Source organism: Cheilinus undulatus, linkage group 8, assembly GCF_018320785.1.
Source record: "Cheilinus undulatus linkage group 8, ASM1832078v1, whole genome shotgun sequence".
NCBI lineage: Eukaryota > Metazoa > Chordata > Actinopteri > Labriformes > Labridae > Cheilinus > Cheilinus undulatus.
The window spans coordinates 29724968-29746080 of NC_054872.1; the positions used below are offsets into that span (position 1 = coordinate 29724968).

General features: G+C 38.3%; 1 protein-coding gene across 2 annotated transcripts in view; it reads left to right on the top strand.

The window, feature by feature from the left end:
* Positions 1-21113, top strand: part of zgc:158766 (uncharacterized protein LOC100009641 homolog) — a 40188-nt gene that overhangs the window by 17653 nt on the left and 1422 nt on the right. The window contains exons 6-23 of one of the 2 annotated variants that reach the window (XM_041794076.1): positions 1380-1473; positions 2002-2088; positions 4434-4550; positions 4655-4753; positions 5267-5409; positions 5520-5658; positions 6404-6526; positions 6625-6789; positions 8517-9364; positions 9450-9699; positions 10029-10118; positions 12385-12609; positions 12843-13013; positions 13102-13279; positions 13363-13479; positions 13663-13941; positions 15701-15927; positions 19523-19592. In XM_041794076.1, the coding sequence (XP_041650010.1) occupies positions 1380-1473; positions 2002-2088; positions 4434-4550; positions 4655-4753; positions 5267-5409; positions 5520-5658; positions 6404-6526; positions 6625-6789; positions 8517-9364; positions 9450-9699; positions 10029-10118; positions 12385-12609; positions 12843-13013; positions 13102-13279; positions 13363-13479; positions 13663-13941; positions 15701-15927; positions 19523-19567 (3397 nt within the window). In that variant the 3' untranslated portion in view covers positions 19568-19592. The remainder of the gene's footprint in view (positions 1-1379; positions 1474-2001; positions 2089-4433; positions 4551-4654; positions 4754-5266; positions 5410-5519; positions 5659-6403; positions 6527-6624; positions 6790-8516; positions 9365-9449; positions 9700-10028; positions 10119-12384; positions 12610-12842; positions 13014-13101; positions 13280-13362; positions 13480-13662; positions 13942-15700; positions 15928-19522; positions 19593-21113) is intronic. The other variant, XM_041794077.1, reaches the window with a different exon arrangement.

The following is a 21113-nucleotide window of genomic DNA, read 5'->3' on the forward strand; positions in this document are numbered from 1 at the left end:
TCATTCACAGATCAATGAGAGTCACTTTTTCATTTTTATATTCAGATTTTTTTTAATTACCTGGTTTGATATTGATGTCCCTTTATGAGCTATATAATCAGTGCATTAAGCTGCTGCTGTGGGGTAGCTTTCCAAATATTGAATGTGAGTTTTGGATTTTTTTAACCTTTAAAGAGATAAGAAGTATAGCTTTGTCCCCTGGGGGGTGCACCAAAATTGGTGCAAATTAAAAGTTCCCCATAGGAGCTTTAAAGAAAAATGTTTCAAAAGATTATTTGCATTGATGAAGATTTAAAATGTCCTACAAATAACCAGCCTCCACGGCTAAAAAATTGAGTCAGTGCAGAAGAACCAAAAAACTGCTGTTCCTCAAGTGTCCACTTGAGGCTGGCTACAGAAGCACAATAAGTCACATACACACCCATTGTTAAAATTCAGATTTATACAGCAGAAATGAACAGGATGATAGCCTGGTTTATGTTTTTTTTGTCTGAATAGTTCATGTCTTTATGGGTCACACACTGTAGGTGGGGGGTTCTGCCCTTAAGATTTTAAGAAAGACATGAGTTATGAATATGTAGTAGCATGATTGATTTCACTGCAAGCCAGCAGGTGTGGAAAAAGTGTACGACTCTTGAACTCAAGCAAAATTACAGTTACTCTGGTTGAAATGTACTCAAGTAAAAGTACTAGTCTATAAAAACTCTTCAGCTGTCACTAGGTCTTAGGGCCTGTAACCTCGAGGGTTGGCCCAAATCCAGGGGGGGCAGCAAGGCCAAATAAAAGCAATGCACCCCAATTTGCATAAACAGAAAATCATGGCACATTTTGTAAAAGGACTTCAGGGTTGATGTAATTTAATTTTTCATCTGCACCAAACATCACAAGTACTAAGAAAAAGAAAAGAAAGTGTTCAACAGTACAACAGTAGTCAGTGAAGAGAGCCGCTCTCCTTTCTTTTGCCACATCCTTCCTATGTGAGAGGTTTCTCCATGCTAGAAAAATGTTTAAATGTTGATGTGAATGGGGATGGGGAGGAGGGCTTGAAAATGCTTTTATCTGCCAGTGGGTGGCCAGGCAGAAGATATTCAGAAACCACTGTATTAGGTTGATCTAAAGTTAGTCTGAGACATTTTTTATTTGTCAGCTGCTGCTATTTGTCTTCAAAAGCCCTCTTCAGTGACCATATGGCTGATGTCACTCAGACTGTGCCCAATGCTTCCTACAATCTATGCACATAACAAAAAAATACATGTTAATGTGCTGTGGCTTTGCTAATTTTACCTCTAGTCTTAAAGCTTAAATCACATGTGATATTACTTTAAACACATTTAAGTGTCATTCTCAAAAATGACATAATTTCTATGCTTTGGTTTCAGGAAAGAAAGGCGTGATCAGGGTCTGTCTGTTGTCATAGACAGCAGGAGGCAGCAGCCGGTCCCAGCTCTGTTGTCATCTCTGTCTGAATTGCAGGTGAGCCCGCTGTGGCAAATATGTAATTACCTTCAAACACACACCCACTGAGTGTTTTCAGGCCCTGCCCTGACCTCTGTTGTCCTCTGAGCTTTAATGTCATGTGTCTCTCTCAAAGTTATTACACTACGGCATTCCTTACACTTCTTTTATTGTTCTGCTCTCCGTCACCAGCACAGTTTGGTTTCTTAAAGAGGCACACCTTTGAATGTGTGGTAACTGCACTTCTGAGACATTTTTGTGAAAAAAGGCTGGCCTCAGGGCTCCTGTGGAGAGGCCTGTGCTTACTTGTCTGTTTTTAACCGCATGCTGGGAGAGGAGGGCGGTCTGCAGCTGACTTACATGAGACACATCATCATGTTTTAATGACCAGTTTCTTACTGATGCAAGGATGTTAATCCTGCAAACCACAAGACATGTATTATAAGTCACTTTAACATGTTTTACATTGTTTCACTATGCATGAGAATGAAATGGATTTACTCATTTTTATTGACTTCCAACATTGTTTCTATTTGTTTTTTTCAGATGTTAGTACCAAATGCACTTTACACGGTTTTCTTTCTGGTGGACAAGGAGGCAGCAGCCAAATCAGAGAGAGACATCAATGTACAGGTGACTTAGGATTTCTACTACCTGATCATGAACTTTTATTATTGAGAGCTCACTATGAGTTTGTTCAGTGTGAGGCATGAGCACAAATAGACCATTTCACAATTATATTACATGCTGAGAGCTTTTTTTTTTTTCTTGCCTGCACTTTACTTGTCAGCACCAGGTGCGGTTCAGCAGGGCGTATTTCTTACACGTATTTGTGGGTTTGTGAGATCCTGGCAATATTCAGTCACTGAGGTTGGAAAGCACAATAAAACTAGGCACATATGTTTGATTATAGCACTGAAGAAGCAAAAATTCACTTAGAAAAGATGCCATTTTTCCTCTTTGTGCTTCATAATTCCACTGTATTTACCCACATTAGGAGAAAGGTTGTACTGAGACTGAATTTTAAAGGTAAAATGTTATCTTTTGTTTTCTATTTCTCTTCTTAGTTTGTTTCTATGTGAAGCACTTCGGCTGTGTGCTTTTATAAAATGATTATATAACAAGGAAATGAGTCCAACACTTGTACATACTTGGAATCTGTCAGGTTAAAAAAAACACATTTATGTACAGAACAGTGAATGATAACCTATACACTTTATTTACAGACTTTCATTATCACAGGTGATTGAATCACCACAGAAGGAAAAAGAACTTTTGGTTTTTGTGAGCACTGAACCTCCAAATGTTTTCATTCCTGGCACAAGCCTTATGTTAGATTTAGTTTATGGGTGAAGGAATTATCAATGAGTATTGATGATGAGTATGGCAGAGTATTTGGAGCCATTCCAAAAGGTATCGTTATGCTCAGGGCTTGACATTAACACCAGCCATATCCTGGACTTTATTCTAACTGGGCTCATCTGTAGGTGCCAGTGTTTGCCAACACTGTTTCAGTGGTAGATACTTATTGCAGTCAGGCTGTTTTGCAAATAAAGGTGTAATTTTTTTGCCCCAAACAAATGTGTGCCAGGTTAAAATTAGACCATAAACTCTGTTGGTAAATTTGTGTTTTCCCAAGGGGTATGAGGAAAAAATAGTTTAAAGTTGGAAATACGGTGTTCGTTTTCATTTCAAAGGATAGAAGGTCTAGTTTAAGTTTGTTTTAGCATGCCGTAGTAAACTTAAGTCATATATAACGTCATCATCAACAAGAAAATTGTGGCTACTGAAAATTCAGAGTCACAGTGGCTGGTGGAAAAAAGTTGATTAAAAGCCAGGAATATGCTCATACAGTTTAAAATTATGCCTCTTCTTGTCGCAGACATGATTTTATCCATCGCTTTTCCCTTATACAAAACAGAAATTTATACTGTAACTCACTTATTATAGTCATGTTGTAATATGCAGGAGTATTTGTTGAAAAAACTAAATGAAATAGAAAATAGATTTCATTAAGATTTAGAAATGGATCACTTGTCTCTGATTTCAGAGCTTCCAAGGCAGAATATAAACACTGAAGCTAATGCAACGTTACATAATATCCTCACTTTTGCAGCTAAAAAATATTTTTTTTTACAATGGATCGGTGATAAAAACCCTTCTGTTATGGGGGGGATGTCATATTTCAGCTAGTTTGTCCTAGAATAACTCACAAGTATTTTAAATGTAAAAGTCAGATCACATCACATTGTAAGATGGAACACTAAAAGTTTGTTTGAAAAATGAGTTGTGAAGTCCAAAACAGAGATTTCAACTCTTTTTTCTGAGTTGATAAATAAATTTTTAGTGTTTAAGTAATCAATACTCAATCACTTTCAGTATTTTTGGCATTGTGCTCAGATTATTTGACAATCATCCCTCGATCTGCAAAGTTTTCCCAGAATGCCTTTGGCATTCGACGCTTTTGCACCATGAGTGAAGTTACCCTCTTAGTTGGACAAGTCCTGCCTGTGGGAATTAACTTCACTCTGACAAGGATAAAGCGCGCATTGAGTCAAAGAGCATCTCTAAGTCTTTGTCACTTGTAGTCAATCAAATCAGCTGTCTTTTGGTGACACAGTCATTCAAAATTAAGATCTGTGAATGGAATGAATAAAATTTGCAGTGGAGTAGAAACACGTAAATAATATATATCAACTTGAGTCATGCTCAAAAAATGTATTTCCACTGTTTGAAAAATATTATGAGTATCTTCAACTTCTTTGATTTTACAGTGCAGTTTTATAAAGGCTGGCTGCTCTATTTGAATTACACTGGGCCTGATCTCTCTGCAATTGTTTTGAAAGGGATTTCTTGAGACTGAATTGTAACCCGTAATCAGTCTGTGATTAGTGTTAGCCAGATAATAATAGCAATACAGCAGAAGAGATCAATCAGTCATGCATAGACCTGACTGTTTTTGTGATTTTCCTCCACAGACTGAGACACTGTCCTCTCTGAAATCCCTGCTCAAGCACATTGATCAAACACAACTGACACGAGACCTGGAGGGAACCTTCCACTACGATCATGACCACTGGATCCACTTCAGACAGGTGGGTGAATGATGTAAAACAGGCCATCAACTTCTTTCACTTTGTATTTCAGGCAGGGACAGGGGTTAATTGATGAGATGTTTATTTGTCTCTGTCTCTCACAGAAAATCGAACCGTTCTCCAGCAGTTGTAGGGCAGCCATCTCATCATTACAGGAGTCTATAAGCACGCTGAGCAACAGTGGCGACCTGAAGACCTCTGAGGTCAGAACAAACCTCCTGCAGACAGTCTGGCCGTCTTATTTATGTTCATTGACACAAAAGGCTTTGCTGGCCTTTTTCCTCTGAGCTGAGTAAAGTTTGTGATAATTTTTGGTTAGCTTAAGGGATCCAAGTGTTTGTATAATTTAAAAGAAGGGGAAGAGATTAAAAGATGGATTAAGTCAAAGGAGACTAGATAATGTCCCTGACAGTGCATGAGTTATTTGTTCACTTTATTTGCAATACTGTTTTTATAAGACATGTTTGATAGGTCAATCGATGTTTTTATTGTCGTTTTATTTATGTGATATGTGACTTGTCTCTGCACAAAACATCATACAAGGTCAACAGATAGCCACTGGCTGTTATCTGTTATATTTACATTATCTAGTCTCCTACTAGTGCTATTCATAAACATGCATGTTGTTTATAAGATAAAGCATACATTTATTATTACATCCTTTGTGAAAATGTATCAATTATGTTGTTGTTTCTCATTATCTGTATTTTATTTAGGAGGTGTCCAAGGTGATGGAGCAGCAAAGGCATCTCATGAAGTGTGTGCTAGATGACTCTCGTCTAAACAGACTCAGACTAGAGGGAGGAACTGTCCTGGCCCGCATCAGGAAGGAAGAGGCCTGTGAGAATGAAAACTACAGGTACTGCAGTGACACTTTGAACCACATGAGAGTCACAGCATGAGTAAAATGATGATGCCGATATTAAAGCAACCTTTGCTTGACTTAATTTGTCTTGTTGTTCGTTTTAGAGATGCTGTAGACATGTTGAATGCACTGTACAACCAAGTAGATGAAGAAGTCCATAAGCTTGTGATCCTGTCCAACAAGTCTCAGAGAGAGTTGGAGAGTCTGCTGGAGGTGCGCAAGTTTGAGGAGCAAACACAACAGGTGGGCTTAAATGATTTCATCTTTTGTGTGTCTGTAGCGCCATTGATAAAACCCAGCAAATGTTTGAATCTTGAGGCAGATACAGATGCAGAGTCTCTGATTTGCATCTGATTCATGTTTACATAAGCTACATTTCCACCAAGCAACCCAGTGCAGATTCAGTATGGTGCGCATTTTTTGTTTTCACAGTCCAAAGGAAAGGTAATATAAACAAAGCACAAAAACTAAGGAAATTTCTGTTTGGTAGATTATTTATTTGTTGTTACAATGTGTCCAGTGCAAATCAGGCAATGTTGTTGTATAATATATGTAATATAATACCTGTTTTAATACCACATAAACAAAAATACAAATTCAAGGCCCCCAGATGTTGGGGGATTTCTTGACTAAAAATTTTCAGGCAAAGTCCTTAAGATGTATTAGCTCCTTTAGTACCAAAATCATGTCAATGTATTTTTGTTATTTAAACACAGCACCCTCTCTTTTTTGGACTCAGCGCAGCTTTGGATAAATGTTCGACTGGGACTCTGTTTTTTTTTTTTTTTTTAAACTTAGGTTCTTTTGGAAGCAATAAAATGTGAAAATAATAGAAACTGTTTCAGTTAAGAATATGTAGTATCAAAGGTGTCAAAGAATAAATAATTTTGGCAAACTTAATGGAGACTTATCAATAGCTCTACACTATTTCAGGCTCATGTCAGCTGCCTTTCTTCTCTTAACTACTTCAGAATCCTTTCTTTTCCAGATCAAACTCTGGTTCAGCAGAGAAGGAGAGAAGCAACTCATACCTTTTGAGTCGCTAACTCTGTCTCTGGCCAAAATCAAGGAGATGAGGGAGAGCCTGAACCAGTTTATGGAGGACTCTGTGGTAAATAACACAATTTATTTGAAACATAATTCTTGAGAACCACCTCCTTGTGTAATAATGATCACAAGTACAGCTAAACCGGTGACTCCTCTCAACAGCACCAGCAGAGACATGGCTTACAGCTGGTAAAAGAGTCTCCAGAGTCCCTTCCTGGTTCTGCTCTCCTTGACTTTAAGCAACATCTTGGCTCCATTTTGGGAAGAGTGGAGAGGAGGAAGGCCCAACTGGACATCCTAGCCAACCTTTATGAGTTCTATGACTCTGTGAGTATAATGTGGACATGTGGTCAAGGCTAAGGGATCTTTATTTTAAGAATTTCATGACCAACATATCTTTCATAGAGTGTCATATAGTAAGTATTACAGAAAAAAAGAGGGATTAGATGCAGCATGCCAAGAAATAGACTTAGGGCACACTCACACAAGGCCATCCATACCATGCTGTATTCTAACTGTGCTAAAGCCCATTTGACCCCCTCCCCTGTCCCCCCTTTGGCTCGCACTCATGCTGCTCAACGCATCCAGGCCTGGGCCCGGATACGTCACACACAGACGTCATCATACAAAGCCTCCACTATTTATGACCGTGTCATACGTGTTGATGACTCAGTATGAATAAGTGTTGTTTTTTGGCAGTAAAATAGCAGCAGATTTATATGATATCTGATCTGACATCAGAGTTATTTCAGCTGACCTGGGATCAGTAGGCTATGTTAACTGTACAGAGCCTTGTGAGGAGACAGAGAAAGCGATTCATAGCGGAGAGTTCTCGCTCACAGCATACAATCTGGAGCCTGATCAGAGTTCCAAGCACTTCTGCTGAATGAAACTCTGACTTTTTAACTGAGCCCCTGCAGTCATTCCTCTGCATGTGTATATACTATTTGAAGGCACTCCTTTATGCGCCATGAACTGTGCCATCTCTCAGCGTAATTTTGGATGCCTTTTAGTGCTGTACCAAACAAGCTCTCATGTCATAGGACAGCCTGTGTCCAGAGCCGGATTAAATGTTCAGATAAAAGTTTTTTATCGCAACGAGAGCGATTTTAACCATCTGATGAGAGCTGGAGGTGAATACGCCACAGGATTAATAAACAATGTTCCATTCATACGTCATTGATCAAGATCACAATTTCACTTCTTGATGACATGACATAGAATTAAAGTAAATTAATTCAGTGGATGATAGTATGGTACTATAATTTTATAATAAGAGAGGTTAAATCAGCCATGGGATTAACCCCTGCACACACTTGTCAGCGTATTTGGCAGACTCTCCTTTACACACGGAGGATGTAAGGTGTTTGCTATCCTGTGAGCTGCTGTTTGTGGCTCAAACAAGGGAAGAAGCTTTATTTAAAAAAAAAAAAAAAAAAAAAACGTTTCACAGTGTTTAAAGCCTGACTTTGCTAGAAACTGGTCAGAAATGTGGACTGGGCTGGGACCCATTGGAACAAGGTCATAGTGGAGCTGTGCGAAGTTAAGTTCTTCAGCTCATAAAATCTACGTAACTTGTTGAAATGCAGTGAGACAAAATACATAGCTCTCGCTATCTTTCTAGAAAAAATCCTGCTGTCTCTAGCATGTAGCTGCTGCCTGGTGTGCTCTCTGCTCTCTGAAGCAGTTCCTTTTGTTGTTACTTCACATAACGCCACATTCCCATGCTTGTGCTCCTTCATTTGCATCTGTGCCATGCCTAGGCCCACGTTGTCCTTCCGTGGTGGGGCCGCAAAGCGTGCCACGCCGAAGCACGGAACGATAGCACACACACTGGTCAAGGCTGAAACGGGCCCAGGCACGGTACAGATGGCCTAGTGTGAGTGCACCCTTATAGTCCTACACGGAAATTAATATTTCTATTAAGCTTGATGAAGACATTACAGGACTTCACAACAGGGACATATTCTTAACAGAAATGTGTATTCCTAATGAACTTTTCAGGGTATTTAATAATGATACAAAGTAGATTAATCACTCTTTGTTATTTATAGGTGAACCAGTGGATGGAGCACTGCCAGGATTATTTCCGTCAGCTGAATCTGGACAGTACAGATGTCACTTTGCCCTCATCTGTGGTGCAGATCTTGCAGGATTACTGCACTGAAGCATCCAAGTTCTCTGTGGATAACTTCAGTACCCTCAATGACATGGTGCTGTCTCTGGAGAGTCCTCAGCAGCTGCAGCAGTGGAACACAGTGTGGCACAAATGTCAGCAGACCAAACAGCAGTTGGAGGAGACTTTGGCCCGAGCCATGATGGAAGAAAAGCACTGTACAGATGCTGATAGCACAGCTCCTCTAAAGACCCCTAAAAAGCAGATGGCAGCTGAAGAGCAGCATGGAGCTGATGTGCTTTTACCTGGTGCAGTTACGCCATTAAGTTTTGAGGACGATAAGCCTCAAAAAAGCCCCTCCAGCTCCATCTGCTCCTCCACACGCTTCACTTTCCCGAATGACTGTGACAGTAAACTGAGGCACAGTCCGTCCATGTTTGAGGACACAGATAGTGACTGCACCATAGACTCCACTATCTCCTGCCACTCAGAGCCTGTCTACTCGGGGGCCGCCCGCCTTCGCAAGCAGCCCATGAAGAAAATCATGAAGAAGACGATGAGCTACGAGCTGACCCCGAGAGACAGTGGTCACTCAGATGTCAGCCACATTCACGGCTACACGGGTGTTTACATCAAAGGTTTGGAGGTGGTAAACAACGTATCTGCTGAGAAAAAGCTACAGAGACCTGATGTGATGAGTCCTGCATTAGGACGCAGCCGCAGCATGTCTACGCCTACCAGGATTCACAACAGACGCAGTGATGGGGACGGAAAGAAGCAGAGCAGGTGAGGAAATGAGACACTGATTCATTCATAATGAGGTATATATCATGAATATGTGTTATCAGAATCATGTCCCTTTTTTCATTAGTAAAGTGCAGCACATCATGGATGAGATGATTTCCACAGAGAGGGAGTATGTCCGCTCCCTCAGCTACATCATTGAGCACTATTTCCCAGAGATGGAGCGCCTCGACCTGCCACAGGACCTGCGGGGGAAGCGGAGCATAATTTTCGGGAACGTGGAGAAACTTTGGGACTTCCACAGTCAGTACTTCCTGAAGGATCTGGAGTCGTGTGCTCACTCTCCTCTGTCCATCAGCAGCTGTTTTCTCAGACATGTGAGTCCAGAGAGCCAGTAGGAAACCCTGAGGCAGCACATGACAACTGAAACAATGACACTTTTGTCTAGTGTCTCCTAATGGCTGTGACCGTAATAAACTTATGACCTAAAGTTAATAATGTCTCTCTAAACAACAACCTTTAAAACCATGTACATGTCAAGGTTTTGTTTTTAAACCCCACTCCTGTATTATTGTTCTTACACTGCTGTTGTCAGCAGCATAATTAATATAACTCATGCTGTACTGAATCATTCATCAGTCAAAGCTGAAATGTCTGCATACTTTTTACTGTAGTCAGTGTCCTAACTTGTTAATCTTGTGTGCAGGAGGATCAGTTTGGAATGTATGCTCTGTACAGCAAGAATAAGCCACAGTCCGACACTCTGCTCTGTAGCCATGGCAACGAATTCTTTAAGGTGCGTCTGGGAACTCACACAGGTCACATCACTCACACGGTGGCAGGTTCTGGGGTCATTGTTAAACCAAAACACATCACAGTCCTCTCAGGGTGGATAACTTAGGAAGAAAATCTTTTTCTTACACTAAGTAGAAACATTATATATATCTCCAGGCGGTGTGTGAAGTTTACAGTAGAGATATTCATATCAGACTTACATAACTTTTCGGAAATACCACATATATGGATGTTTAATGTAAGATTGACAGAATAAAACTCATTTCTTATCTTTTATGGTTTCATCCACATCATGTGGTCTTCCTCAGTTGATGGGAGAACTCAGTTCCAGTGGTTAGGTAGAACATAAAACCTGTTGTTATTAAGAGAGGAGGACAGAGATGTTTATGAAGTAGTGTCACCTGTACGTAAATTTGTCCACTAGAGGGTGCTGCAAAGATGTTTTTTAATGTTAATAGTTTCAATTACAATCTTTAGCATACATGAAATGGATTCACTCTTAAAGCCTTGTTTAATGAATTTAAGTCAGAGACTAAATAACAGCATTTATTTTTATCATTTAAGCATTTTAAAATCAAGTTTGCACAGATGTTTGGAAGTTGAAAATGCTAGAATTCTAATGTTGTATTTTTGATGTTTGTAGTGTTCTTGGGATTTTGGATAAAGTGCTTGAAAGTTCTCTTGATCAAAATAGCTGTCTGGGTGCTCGTTAAAATCAATTGGTAGATGAGGCGCACATACTAAGACTATAGTCCTCAACACACCAGTTGCAGGATTAAATCCCAATCCTGGCACATATATGATGCGTGTCTTACCCCACTCTCTCCCCCCACATCTCTCTTCAGCTGACCTGGCACATTTAAGGCAAAAAAGCTCCCCCACTCCTTAAAAAAGGAGGCTGAGAATCTCATTTTCAAATACAAGACAACAAAAGAGTTAAAGAATAGAAATATATCTTTATGTATAACATTTGGTTCAAAATACTAATATGGAAGGGTCCATGCAAGTACAAAATGGAATTCATACTTATACCTCAGCTGTGTTTTGTTACTTCTGAGACTTAAAATAATACGCTATCAAGTATTTTAGGATTTTTTCAAATGTGATTTTTTAAATGTAGGTTTAGGCTTTTTTTTGTTGTTCTTGCGTTTTCCTTTAATTTGTCATTAATCCATGGATAACTGTTGTATGACAAGGAATTTGATATTTTATGTTTATATTGTATGTGTGGTAGTGTAAATTACTACCGCAGCACAATGCTCAAAAATATTGAAAAAACATACACGTTGAAGTGCTTGAAAAGTGCTTGAATTTCACCATGGAAAAGATTTATGAAGCTTAGGTAACTGTTCATGTTCATGTGCTGGGGTTCAAATCAGACCTGTTGCTCCTTTCCCACGTTATTCCCAAGTCCTTCTTTCTGCCAGTCTCCCTCATTTCCCACTGTCCCATCTTGTCTCTCTATTAAAGGCATTTAGAAGAAGCACCAGTATCAACACAATAAAGAATGAAAATAAATCAGATTATTTGCTTAACAGTTATCTAATCCCCTCTTTCTTCACAAAAAAAACCAACAAAATACAAAAATGTAATCATAAACACACAGGATCACAGAGAAACGACTTAACACAGCTGTTGATTAAAAGGAGCAATCACTTTCCTTAATTCAGATACATGGATCCATATCATCATTAAACACATACAATATTAAACAAAAGACAGAGACAACAGCACACTGACAACAATTAAACAACTGACAATGATATCACAATGAGGAATTTAATTTTCATTCTTAAGAAAATATTTGCAGAAGCAAGGACAACACTGTGTGATCATCAGCACTATTATGATAAAATTATTAGACTAAGATATTTACTCATACTCTTAACACTGAGTTTCAAAGTGTGAAAGCTTAGAGCATCTGCAGAGAGGAACAAACCCGTCCACTCATCCACCTTGGTCATTTCAGTATGATTAGAAATGCACCATTAAATACCACCTAAAGGTTTGTTTGTTTGTTTGTTTGTTTTACCTTGACTTTGCTGTAATCGCACCCAAGTAGAGCAGTGTAGAGAATTTGATAAATAGAAGTTAAAAGGGTCTAACACAAAAGGTCAACTGAAATCAACAGGATCTCCCCAATCTCTGACTTTCAATACATAAGAAAACAGGTTCAGTTTTTTTTAAGGCACCACAGCTTTAAGATTAGCTCAAGTAGGCCTGAAATGCTGATCAATAATAAAAATCTTCACTGTGTTTCTCACCAGAATAAGCAGATGGAGCTTGGGGACAAAATGGACTTGGCGTCGTACCTGCTGAAGCCGATCCAGAGGATGAGCAAATATGCCCTGCTGCTCAAAGACCTGATCAAGGAGTGCAGTCAGACCCAGGAACAGGAACTGAGTGACCTCCGCACTGCAGAGGAGATGGTCAAGTTTCAGCTCCGCCATGGCAATGACCTGCTGGCTATGGATGCCATTCGTGGCTGTGATGTAAGCTGAAGCCAAAAGCACAAAACCACACGCTTCTGTAATGAATACTTAGATGTCAGCGTACAGTAAAATCCTCCTCGCATAATTATACGATTATCTGCTGAGACAGTGTTTTTAGAGCCATTTTTATCTCTGAGGTCATGTCGTTCTGTATACAGTAGAGTGAGGTCACAGTCCCATCAGAGATTGTATTGTTCTTACTGACGCATGTGACCATCCTGTTTCCTCTCCAGGTGAACCTAAAGGAGCAGGGTCAACTCCGCTGCCAGGATGAGTTCATCGTATGGTGTGGACGCAGGAAATACCTCCGCCATGTCTTCTTGTTTGAAGACCTCATCCTCTTCAGCAAGACCAAGAAGATCGAAGGAGGATATGACATTTACATCTACAAACAGTCCTTCAAAGTATGAACTGGTTGATCATAAGAATTTCTCAGACTTTCTTTTATTCACTGCTAGTTTAAAGACAATTCATGTTTTTTTTAATTTTTAGACAGCAGAGATTGGTATGACTGAAAGCGTTGGGGACAGCGGTTTACGTTTTGAGATTTGGTTCCGTCGGAGGAAGTCACAGGATACTTTTATACTACAAGCCAGCTCAGCAGAGGTCAAGGCAGTGTGGACAGCCATCATAGGGAAGATTCTGTGGAGGCAGGCACTCAGAAACAGAGGTAATTATTTTAATTAATTTTAAGGTATTTTTTAGTTTCACACATAGAAAATAGCCATTGAGAATTGTTTAATGGGATTCCAGAGTTGCGAATGCAGGAGATGGTTTCCATGGGGATCGGAAGCAAACCTTTCATGGACATCAAGCCAAGTGATGCTGCTATCAGCGACAGAGCCATTGACTATATCATGAAGGGGTCAGGTGAGCTCCTCTTGTACTTTTGTCTATATCAACCATATTCTATTCATCTCTCTTGCTCTGTTTGGGGTGACCCTTTCCCTATTTTTTCACCATGCAACTTATAACTGTGTAGATATACTTTTTTATCACCTTTACAAGTGTTTGCCCCATCCAAGATCTCACCCTTCCCTGTGTTTTCAACAGAATCAAGAAGCAGAGCATCCATCGCGGTGCCCTCACTTGAACACGTCACCTCCTTCAAGAGACCTCACTCAACCATCTCCAACAGCAGCACATCCTCCTCCTCCAGCCAGTCATCCTCCTCCCTGCTGGGGTCGCTCAATCTTCACCTTTATTCTTCACCCTCTCACCCCCATGCACACCCATACCCGATGAGCGGCGTTCCCTCCTTTGCTCAGTGGCCCTACGACTGCATAGAGGAGGACGAACTGGAGCAAGACAGCGGGAGCCAGCCCTCCATGAGTGAGTGGATTTTTTCCTACCATAGAACCCACAATGCCTATTTTTCACTATGAAGTCTAGGAAAGAAAATATAATTTCTCTGATTTCTGTAAACAATTGAACATTAGATACAGAAACATAGGTGTTAATATGATTCTGGAAGTCAATAATTCAAGTATTAACAGTGTAACAGTTAATTGTCTTCTTCTGAATGTGAAATAAACACAAGACGCTAGCTCCCAAGGAAAGGATAAGCACTCAGAGAAGAGACTCATTTCAATTATGCCTATAAGTATGTATGCAGGACACTCTGCATGAAAACAAAATAAATTTTGGATGTCTTCCGACAATTATTTGGAGCTTTTTTGACACCCATTACAAATAAAGGTAATTAGATGTCATGTCAAAATGTGTCTTTAAAACAGGGATATCCAAACTATGGCCCGGGATCAAATTGATTGGCCCACGGTCCATTCCAACACTAAAATGAATTACAACCCACATTGTAGCATGAACCTTGTGCTTGACTGTAATATACTTCTTAGTTTCAGCACAAGGTGGTGCAACTATGACAATTCTGTAAACACATTTTTAACATGAATTTATTGTTGTTATTTTCTTGACTAAATTGAAAAATCACTGTAAATGGTAAACATATTGATAGCTAAAATAACACAAATATCTTTATTTTGGTGCCCTTATTGATTACGGCAGCAAAATTACCAAACGTCTTCTAGAGGTAGAGCCAGTGGTTGTCGTCTGATAGGCCTCCCCAAAATTCATAGAATGATTGGCTATTTGCCTTGTCAGCAATTAACTAACCGTTTGAGCATGCTCAGTTACTAAGCATTTATTGACCTACATTAGACTGTTTTTTAGTAACTTTAACATCCTCAAGGTGAGGTACATAAGACTGGGCCTGCCATCCTTAGATATTTCTGTATCTGGTCGTCAGTAGAAAAAGTTTGGGTACCCTGCTTTAAATTATCTAAATGTATTGATGAAAAAAAATTCACTTAGTTGTGTAAAAATTCTGCCACTTTCATTCAATCTTTAATGACTGTAATACACTGATAAAAATGGGATGGATAAGCTATTAGTTAGCATTTAAAAGGAGGACAGTTGTAAGATTTAAAGCTCATTTTTAGCTGGTTATGTAACAAGCTGAAATGAATTGTGATGCCTCTCCATCAGTAGCTCCCAACCTGTTTCCTCAGAGGCCTCCTTTTGTATCTAAAAATACCGAGACCCTCACACAGGTACACAGGTGGCCCATGTTCAAGTCTTGCCTGTGGCTACATTCCCACGTGTCTCTCCCCATTACCCCAAGTGCTAAGGCAAATGAGCCTAACATTAACTTTTGTAAATTACTTTTTGTTGCAAATTCAATTTATGAAACACATAAAATTGCCAAAGGAAATAATTACAATAACGGATACATTTGCCTTTTCAAGACTTCAAGATAACTTTGTTTTCCTGAAAACAAAACTCACACGTGGACAGGACAAAATCAGCAAAAGAAAATGCATCACTTTATTCTTTATAGGGCACCAAAATTGACTGTCACAGCAATCCCAGTGGGTTTTTTGCTTCTACCACTGGGGGTTGCTGTAATCTAAGAATATTTCAGATCCTGTACATCACTGATAATTTTAGTAAACAAACTCAAATCCTGTCTGACTGTTTAAAAGTTCTTACTTCAAAAGAAAGTAAATAAAGTTCTTTGTTTCATCCTCTTTTATTACATTAATCTGTGTTTTTTCTCTGCGTTGTGTGCCAGTCACTGAGAGCTCAGAGACGTCCTCTCAGTGCACCTCCAGTGACAGTGTGACTAGACTGAGTACCCTCACCATACCGGGCCACCCCGGTATCGTCATGGACTCCTTCAACAACAATGACCCTCCTTCCTTCCTGTGCTCCTCCACTCCCCCCTCCTCCATCGTATCAGCCTCGATGTTTCAGAAAGAAGAGGAGCTTCAGCCGCAGGGCACCAAGTTCATCACAGCAGTGAGTGTCTGACTATTGACATCATTTTCTGCTGACAAGATCACAGTAGAAGACCAAGTATACCCCCTATAATATCAGGGGATTATTAGTTAATTTATTGTGATTCATCATCCATTATTATTTATTCTTCACAATTCTGTGTCTAATTTCTCATCAAAAATATCACATTACACATTAAGCCATATTCACCTGATGACAAACAACTTATTTCAAGACATACAAAGGAAAAATAGGACACATCTTGCTTATGATAATTCTAAAAATCTGGGCAAGAAAACTTAACTTGTTAAGTAAGCAAGGATGATCCTTCTAGTTCCTTTGATAACCAGTATGCATGAAGGACTGCTGTATGGGTGCTGAATAACAGATAAATGTGTCCACCTGGTGCTTTTCAGGGTGGAGATCATCAGATACCCAGAATGAATACCACTATAGGGACTTTTGTCAGCATCTTTCAACATTTATAAACACTTTCTACCTCCATGCATCGGCTGTTTTAAATGCTAAGTTCCTTGAACCAGCTTTACAAACCAATTTTAGGCAGTACAACTGATGACTGTGCAGTGTAGGCCTTATTTTCTGATTTTTATGTCTTGTAAGAAGATATTTATTTGTATTTGTCAGGTGACTGTGGCTTAAAATAAGTGCAAGTCTAGATTAGATTTGATTAGATCTAATTAGATCAGATATTTTTCAGTGTGCTTATAATAAAGGCTCTGAAGATGTGAACTCAACTAAACTATACCACTGTAGAAACTATATCATCAGTGTGAAGGCCTCCTTCTCTCTTTAGTCTCTTACATGTTTACATTTGTCTTTTTTCATGAAGATTTTAGAGGTGAAGTGGGGTGATTAATACTTTATTATGTTGATATTGCTCTGAAGGGATCTTAAGCAGGAGACAAGCTCTATTATATGATTTTGATGTTATACATTCTGTCTGGCTATGATGGATGATTTTTTTTTTAATTTTCCCTTTGTCTGCAGTAGTATCTATGGAACCATTTTGAGTTTTCATGAGGAAATGAAATTTTGTTCAGTTTTCTGAATTAATGACATCATTAACTGACGATTGTAAGATATGTTTTTGTGACAAAGTAAAATCCGGGTCTGTTTTTCTGAATTAATTCTCTCAAAATCCCAGCAGAAGTTTTCCTGCAAATCATTCAAGGAAGCAAACATGACCCAGCTGTTAGCTGCCAATATCTGACATGCTGACTTTTCCAAACTCATTGTATCCATGCCCACACTGATATATGTATATATAAACCTCTGATGTAACAACTTATTTGTCCTTATTTAGAATTGAGAAAATTAAGATAAACATTTTTTAAAATCATAAATGATGAATGAAATTTAAAAAAATAGATTTTTAGGTCCTGTAAAGAGATGAAAAAAATCTTTAGGTTTGATGTATGACAGGCCATGCAGCATGTAGCTTGCTGTAATTTTCAATTAAGACAGCAACGTCAACTAACAGCAGATAATTTAGATAAAGCTCTAAGTGATTTTATGTCTTGGTAGCGTTGGGGGGGGCGGGGTGATTCTCTATAGTGCCTGCTGATGTCATGGGGCGCTACCAGGATCACTGTAGTTAACTCAAACTAAATAACTAAAACTAAAATTTTAAAACCATTTAAGTTCATTACATCTAAATAAAATGAAGATTTACAAAAAACTAACTAAAACGTTATTCTGTGCTTACAAAACTAAAAAAAAAAGACTAAAATAAAATTAGAGACAAAATCTCCTCAGTTTTAGTCTTTGACAGCATCATACTGAATTCCACCTACAGCAAAATGAAAAATGAAGAGTTTTTTGGGGGTCTTGTCGCTGACAGGTATCCTATATTACAAAAAAAATTAACTTTAGAACTTATAAAAAATAAACATAAGAAAAGGCTTTTTGCAAAATAAAAATGTAACTAGACTAACAAACCAGCTGTAAAAACTCATTAAAACTAAACTGAAAATTAAGACAAAAAGGAAGAACTAAATAAAAATAGAAACAATGAAAAATCCATAAATATTATGTCCTTGGGCACTACATTAGTACTGCCCAAATTAAATCTAGCCACAAAGATATGAAAAACCTTTGAACGGCCTAAATCCAAAATTCACAGTGACACAGTCACACATAGACCTCAGTGTTTTCACATGTTTACAGCAACCTTATTCCAACATATCTAGCATGTTTAGACACAAATTTTGGATTTCACTATACATGGACTTTCAGTAATGAAAATCAGATCATTTCTTTGATTACATGTACAGTGCTTAACAAATTTATTAGACCACCCTAACCCTAACCAAAGTAAGGTTTATGCCACAGCTGCCCTAAATCAACAGCATTGGTAATTACCAAAATCAATTTTTATGTTTCTGCAATGGTTAAAACACTAATATGTGGAAGCTCTTTAACCCAAATGATATTTTTAATGCTAAAATATAATGATTATTGTTATCCATGAATTTTCAAATTTACTGATTTACAAAAATACTGAAAAAATAGTAAAGCACAGTATTATTTCTTGATTAATATGTCAAATGATAATTATTTACTTGCATTCCTGAACAGAAAAAGTAGTTTTAGTGGTTGAATGTTATGCTTGATTGATTTCTGACTTCTCAGAGAAGCTCAGGGAGCCAGCTCAAATTTGGGTGAATTCAGTTTGAAATTCCTCATTCCTGTTCAAAATGGTAAAACGTGGAGAGCTCAGTGAAAATGAAAGAGTCCGCATTAAAGCACTTCATGATGCTGGAGGGTCTTTGAGACAAATATGACAGGTGGTCTAATAAATTTGTTAAGCACTGTACATCATGTGCAAAATGTATTTACAAAAATAACAGTAAAAACAAGCTTAGCTACAAAGAGCCCTGTGACAACCTGCTGACAGAGAGTGAGAGTCGAAGATGACTAAATAAAACTGTGCCCCATTTTTAAGAGCTTATACATTGCTGGTAAAAGCTGGTAAAAATAAACATAATATTTAGAAGAAAGCCCGTCCAGGCCTCCTGAATGTATACAATTATTTTATTAACCCAGAATATGCATTTTATTCATACATAGGGAGGGTCAACTCCATGGATTTTACAAAATTTAAACATCTCCACACAGGCACTGTAACCCTTTACGACTTGTTCTCATCTGCAGTGTTTCTCCAGGATGAGCTCAGAGCATTATTTTTTTTTTATCTTTTAACCGAAACCTATCTCATTGTCCTCATATAGTTATCTTGTCAACTCAGAAACACAGAGTAAAATGTTACTTTCTTCAAGTGAATGCAATATGTCTGTTTATGTGAGGAGGTTTTTACGAACTTCAAAGCACTAAACCAGTCAGAGCTTTGAAATTCTGTCTGAATATGTTTGTCTTCCCACCACATTTTTCATCTGTCTTCTGCTAAAAGACTTTTTACTGTGGTGTTTTTTTAACACATTTACTGAAACCAGTTCAGAGTTAATTCAACAGGTTCATGTGTAAAAGTTGAAGACTTGGCTCTGCAGATATTCTGATATCAGACTGAGGTCTTCAGGCAGTGAATCTAACTGGTTAAGTTTCACTCACCGACTTTCTACTGTTGTGTTTTTACCAGAGCAACACGTCTCTTATAGCAGTCGGCCTCTCTACAGTGGTCTGACTCTGAGCTGAGGGCTTTTAGCTCAGTAAGTAACCAGTGTCACCAGAGGGGAAGTCTTTGTCGTTCCTCCTTACAGTCTTCTTAACAACTGTGACGAGCCTGCGGTCTGAATACTAATCTATGTGAAAATGTGCTTTTGGTGGCTGTGTTGTGTTCTGCATGGCGGTCAATGTGTCCTTCTCATTTGGGCGAGGTCTTTTTTGTCTTCTGGATGGTTTGTTTTGTAAATTTCTGGCTTGGTGTTTTTCTTTTGGTCTTCTCGGTGTCTGTGCATCCAGTTTTCATAATGGTGCAATTTGTGCAAATTGATGTTGAGACAATTATGTATGTCTGAATGCAAGCATGCTCTGTTCCAGGTGTTGTTTTGGGCTTTTTATGCATGTTTTGCATTTTTTAAATGTTCCACTTTGAAACAACTTGTCTGTATTTTTAGAATAAGAATTTTTCATATTTAGAAACAAAAAAAAGGATGACTGTGTCAAATACAGCATGATAAAGAAAATAATTTATGTGTTAGATGCTAATAGAAGCATCACATTCTCTCCCAGAATAATGAAAACAGACTCATCTGTAGTCACCATAATTTGATTTAAATGGATGAAAAACAAAAAAGAACATTTTTTGTCTTATGTTAGAAGATAAAAAGGGCATAAATCTGAAATAAAATATTTTTCTGTTACTGATCAACTTTAAAGCATATTTACCTGCAATTAATCACTGCAAAACACTTAAACATATGACTATTCTTATTTTTCATCAAAGAAAGTAAAAAAAGAAAGAAGTTAACTTTTTTACATATCTCATAAAAGTTAGAGCCACTGTGGGGAGTTTTTAGCTGGTTATAAAACAAAGGGAAGAAACACTGGTGCCTCTGCATGGCCTACAAATGCATGCAAGACCATGAGCAATGCTGACTTGTTGAATAATTTTGATGTCTTAACCACTGCAGGTGTAAGGGGTGGGGGTGTCATACGAGATCACTTACAGCATAACAAAAAAGCAGCTTTTTTTCTCTGTCCGCAACAAATATTTCCATACAGACAGATACATTTGATTGCTGAAAGAATGCAGGGTGTGATTAAAAAAGCCACAGCCAACTCCTGTACAGGCTGAAAAGCACAGAACAAAGAGACAGGAGTAGGAACTTAAATGAATATGTTTAATTCTGACACATACTTTAAGGCAGATGGAAAACAAAGTAGTCTTTCTTTTTTTTAATTTTGTGGTAAGTCGAGGCTTACTCATTTTGGTTTTTAGGGCAGATACAGATTATTGATAGGTCATAAGACTGATGAGCGATATCTGAAAAAAAAAAGAGACAGACAATTAAAATTAGACTTCTAACATGTAAGAAGACATAAACCTATCACTAGAAAAACTAAGCAACTTAATTTCTGAGTACGAGGTCTGCCAAAAGATTAAACAATTTTAGCTGTGGTTAATCTCAGAATTTCTGTAGTTAATTGCAATGAATCACACCCTTTGAATTGCATTTTAAAATTCCACTATTGTGCAATTAAACTCTTTTTGAGTCATTTTGGACTTT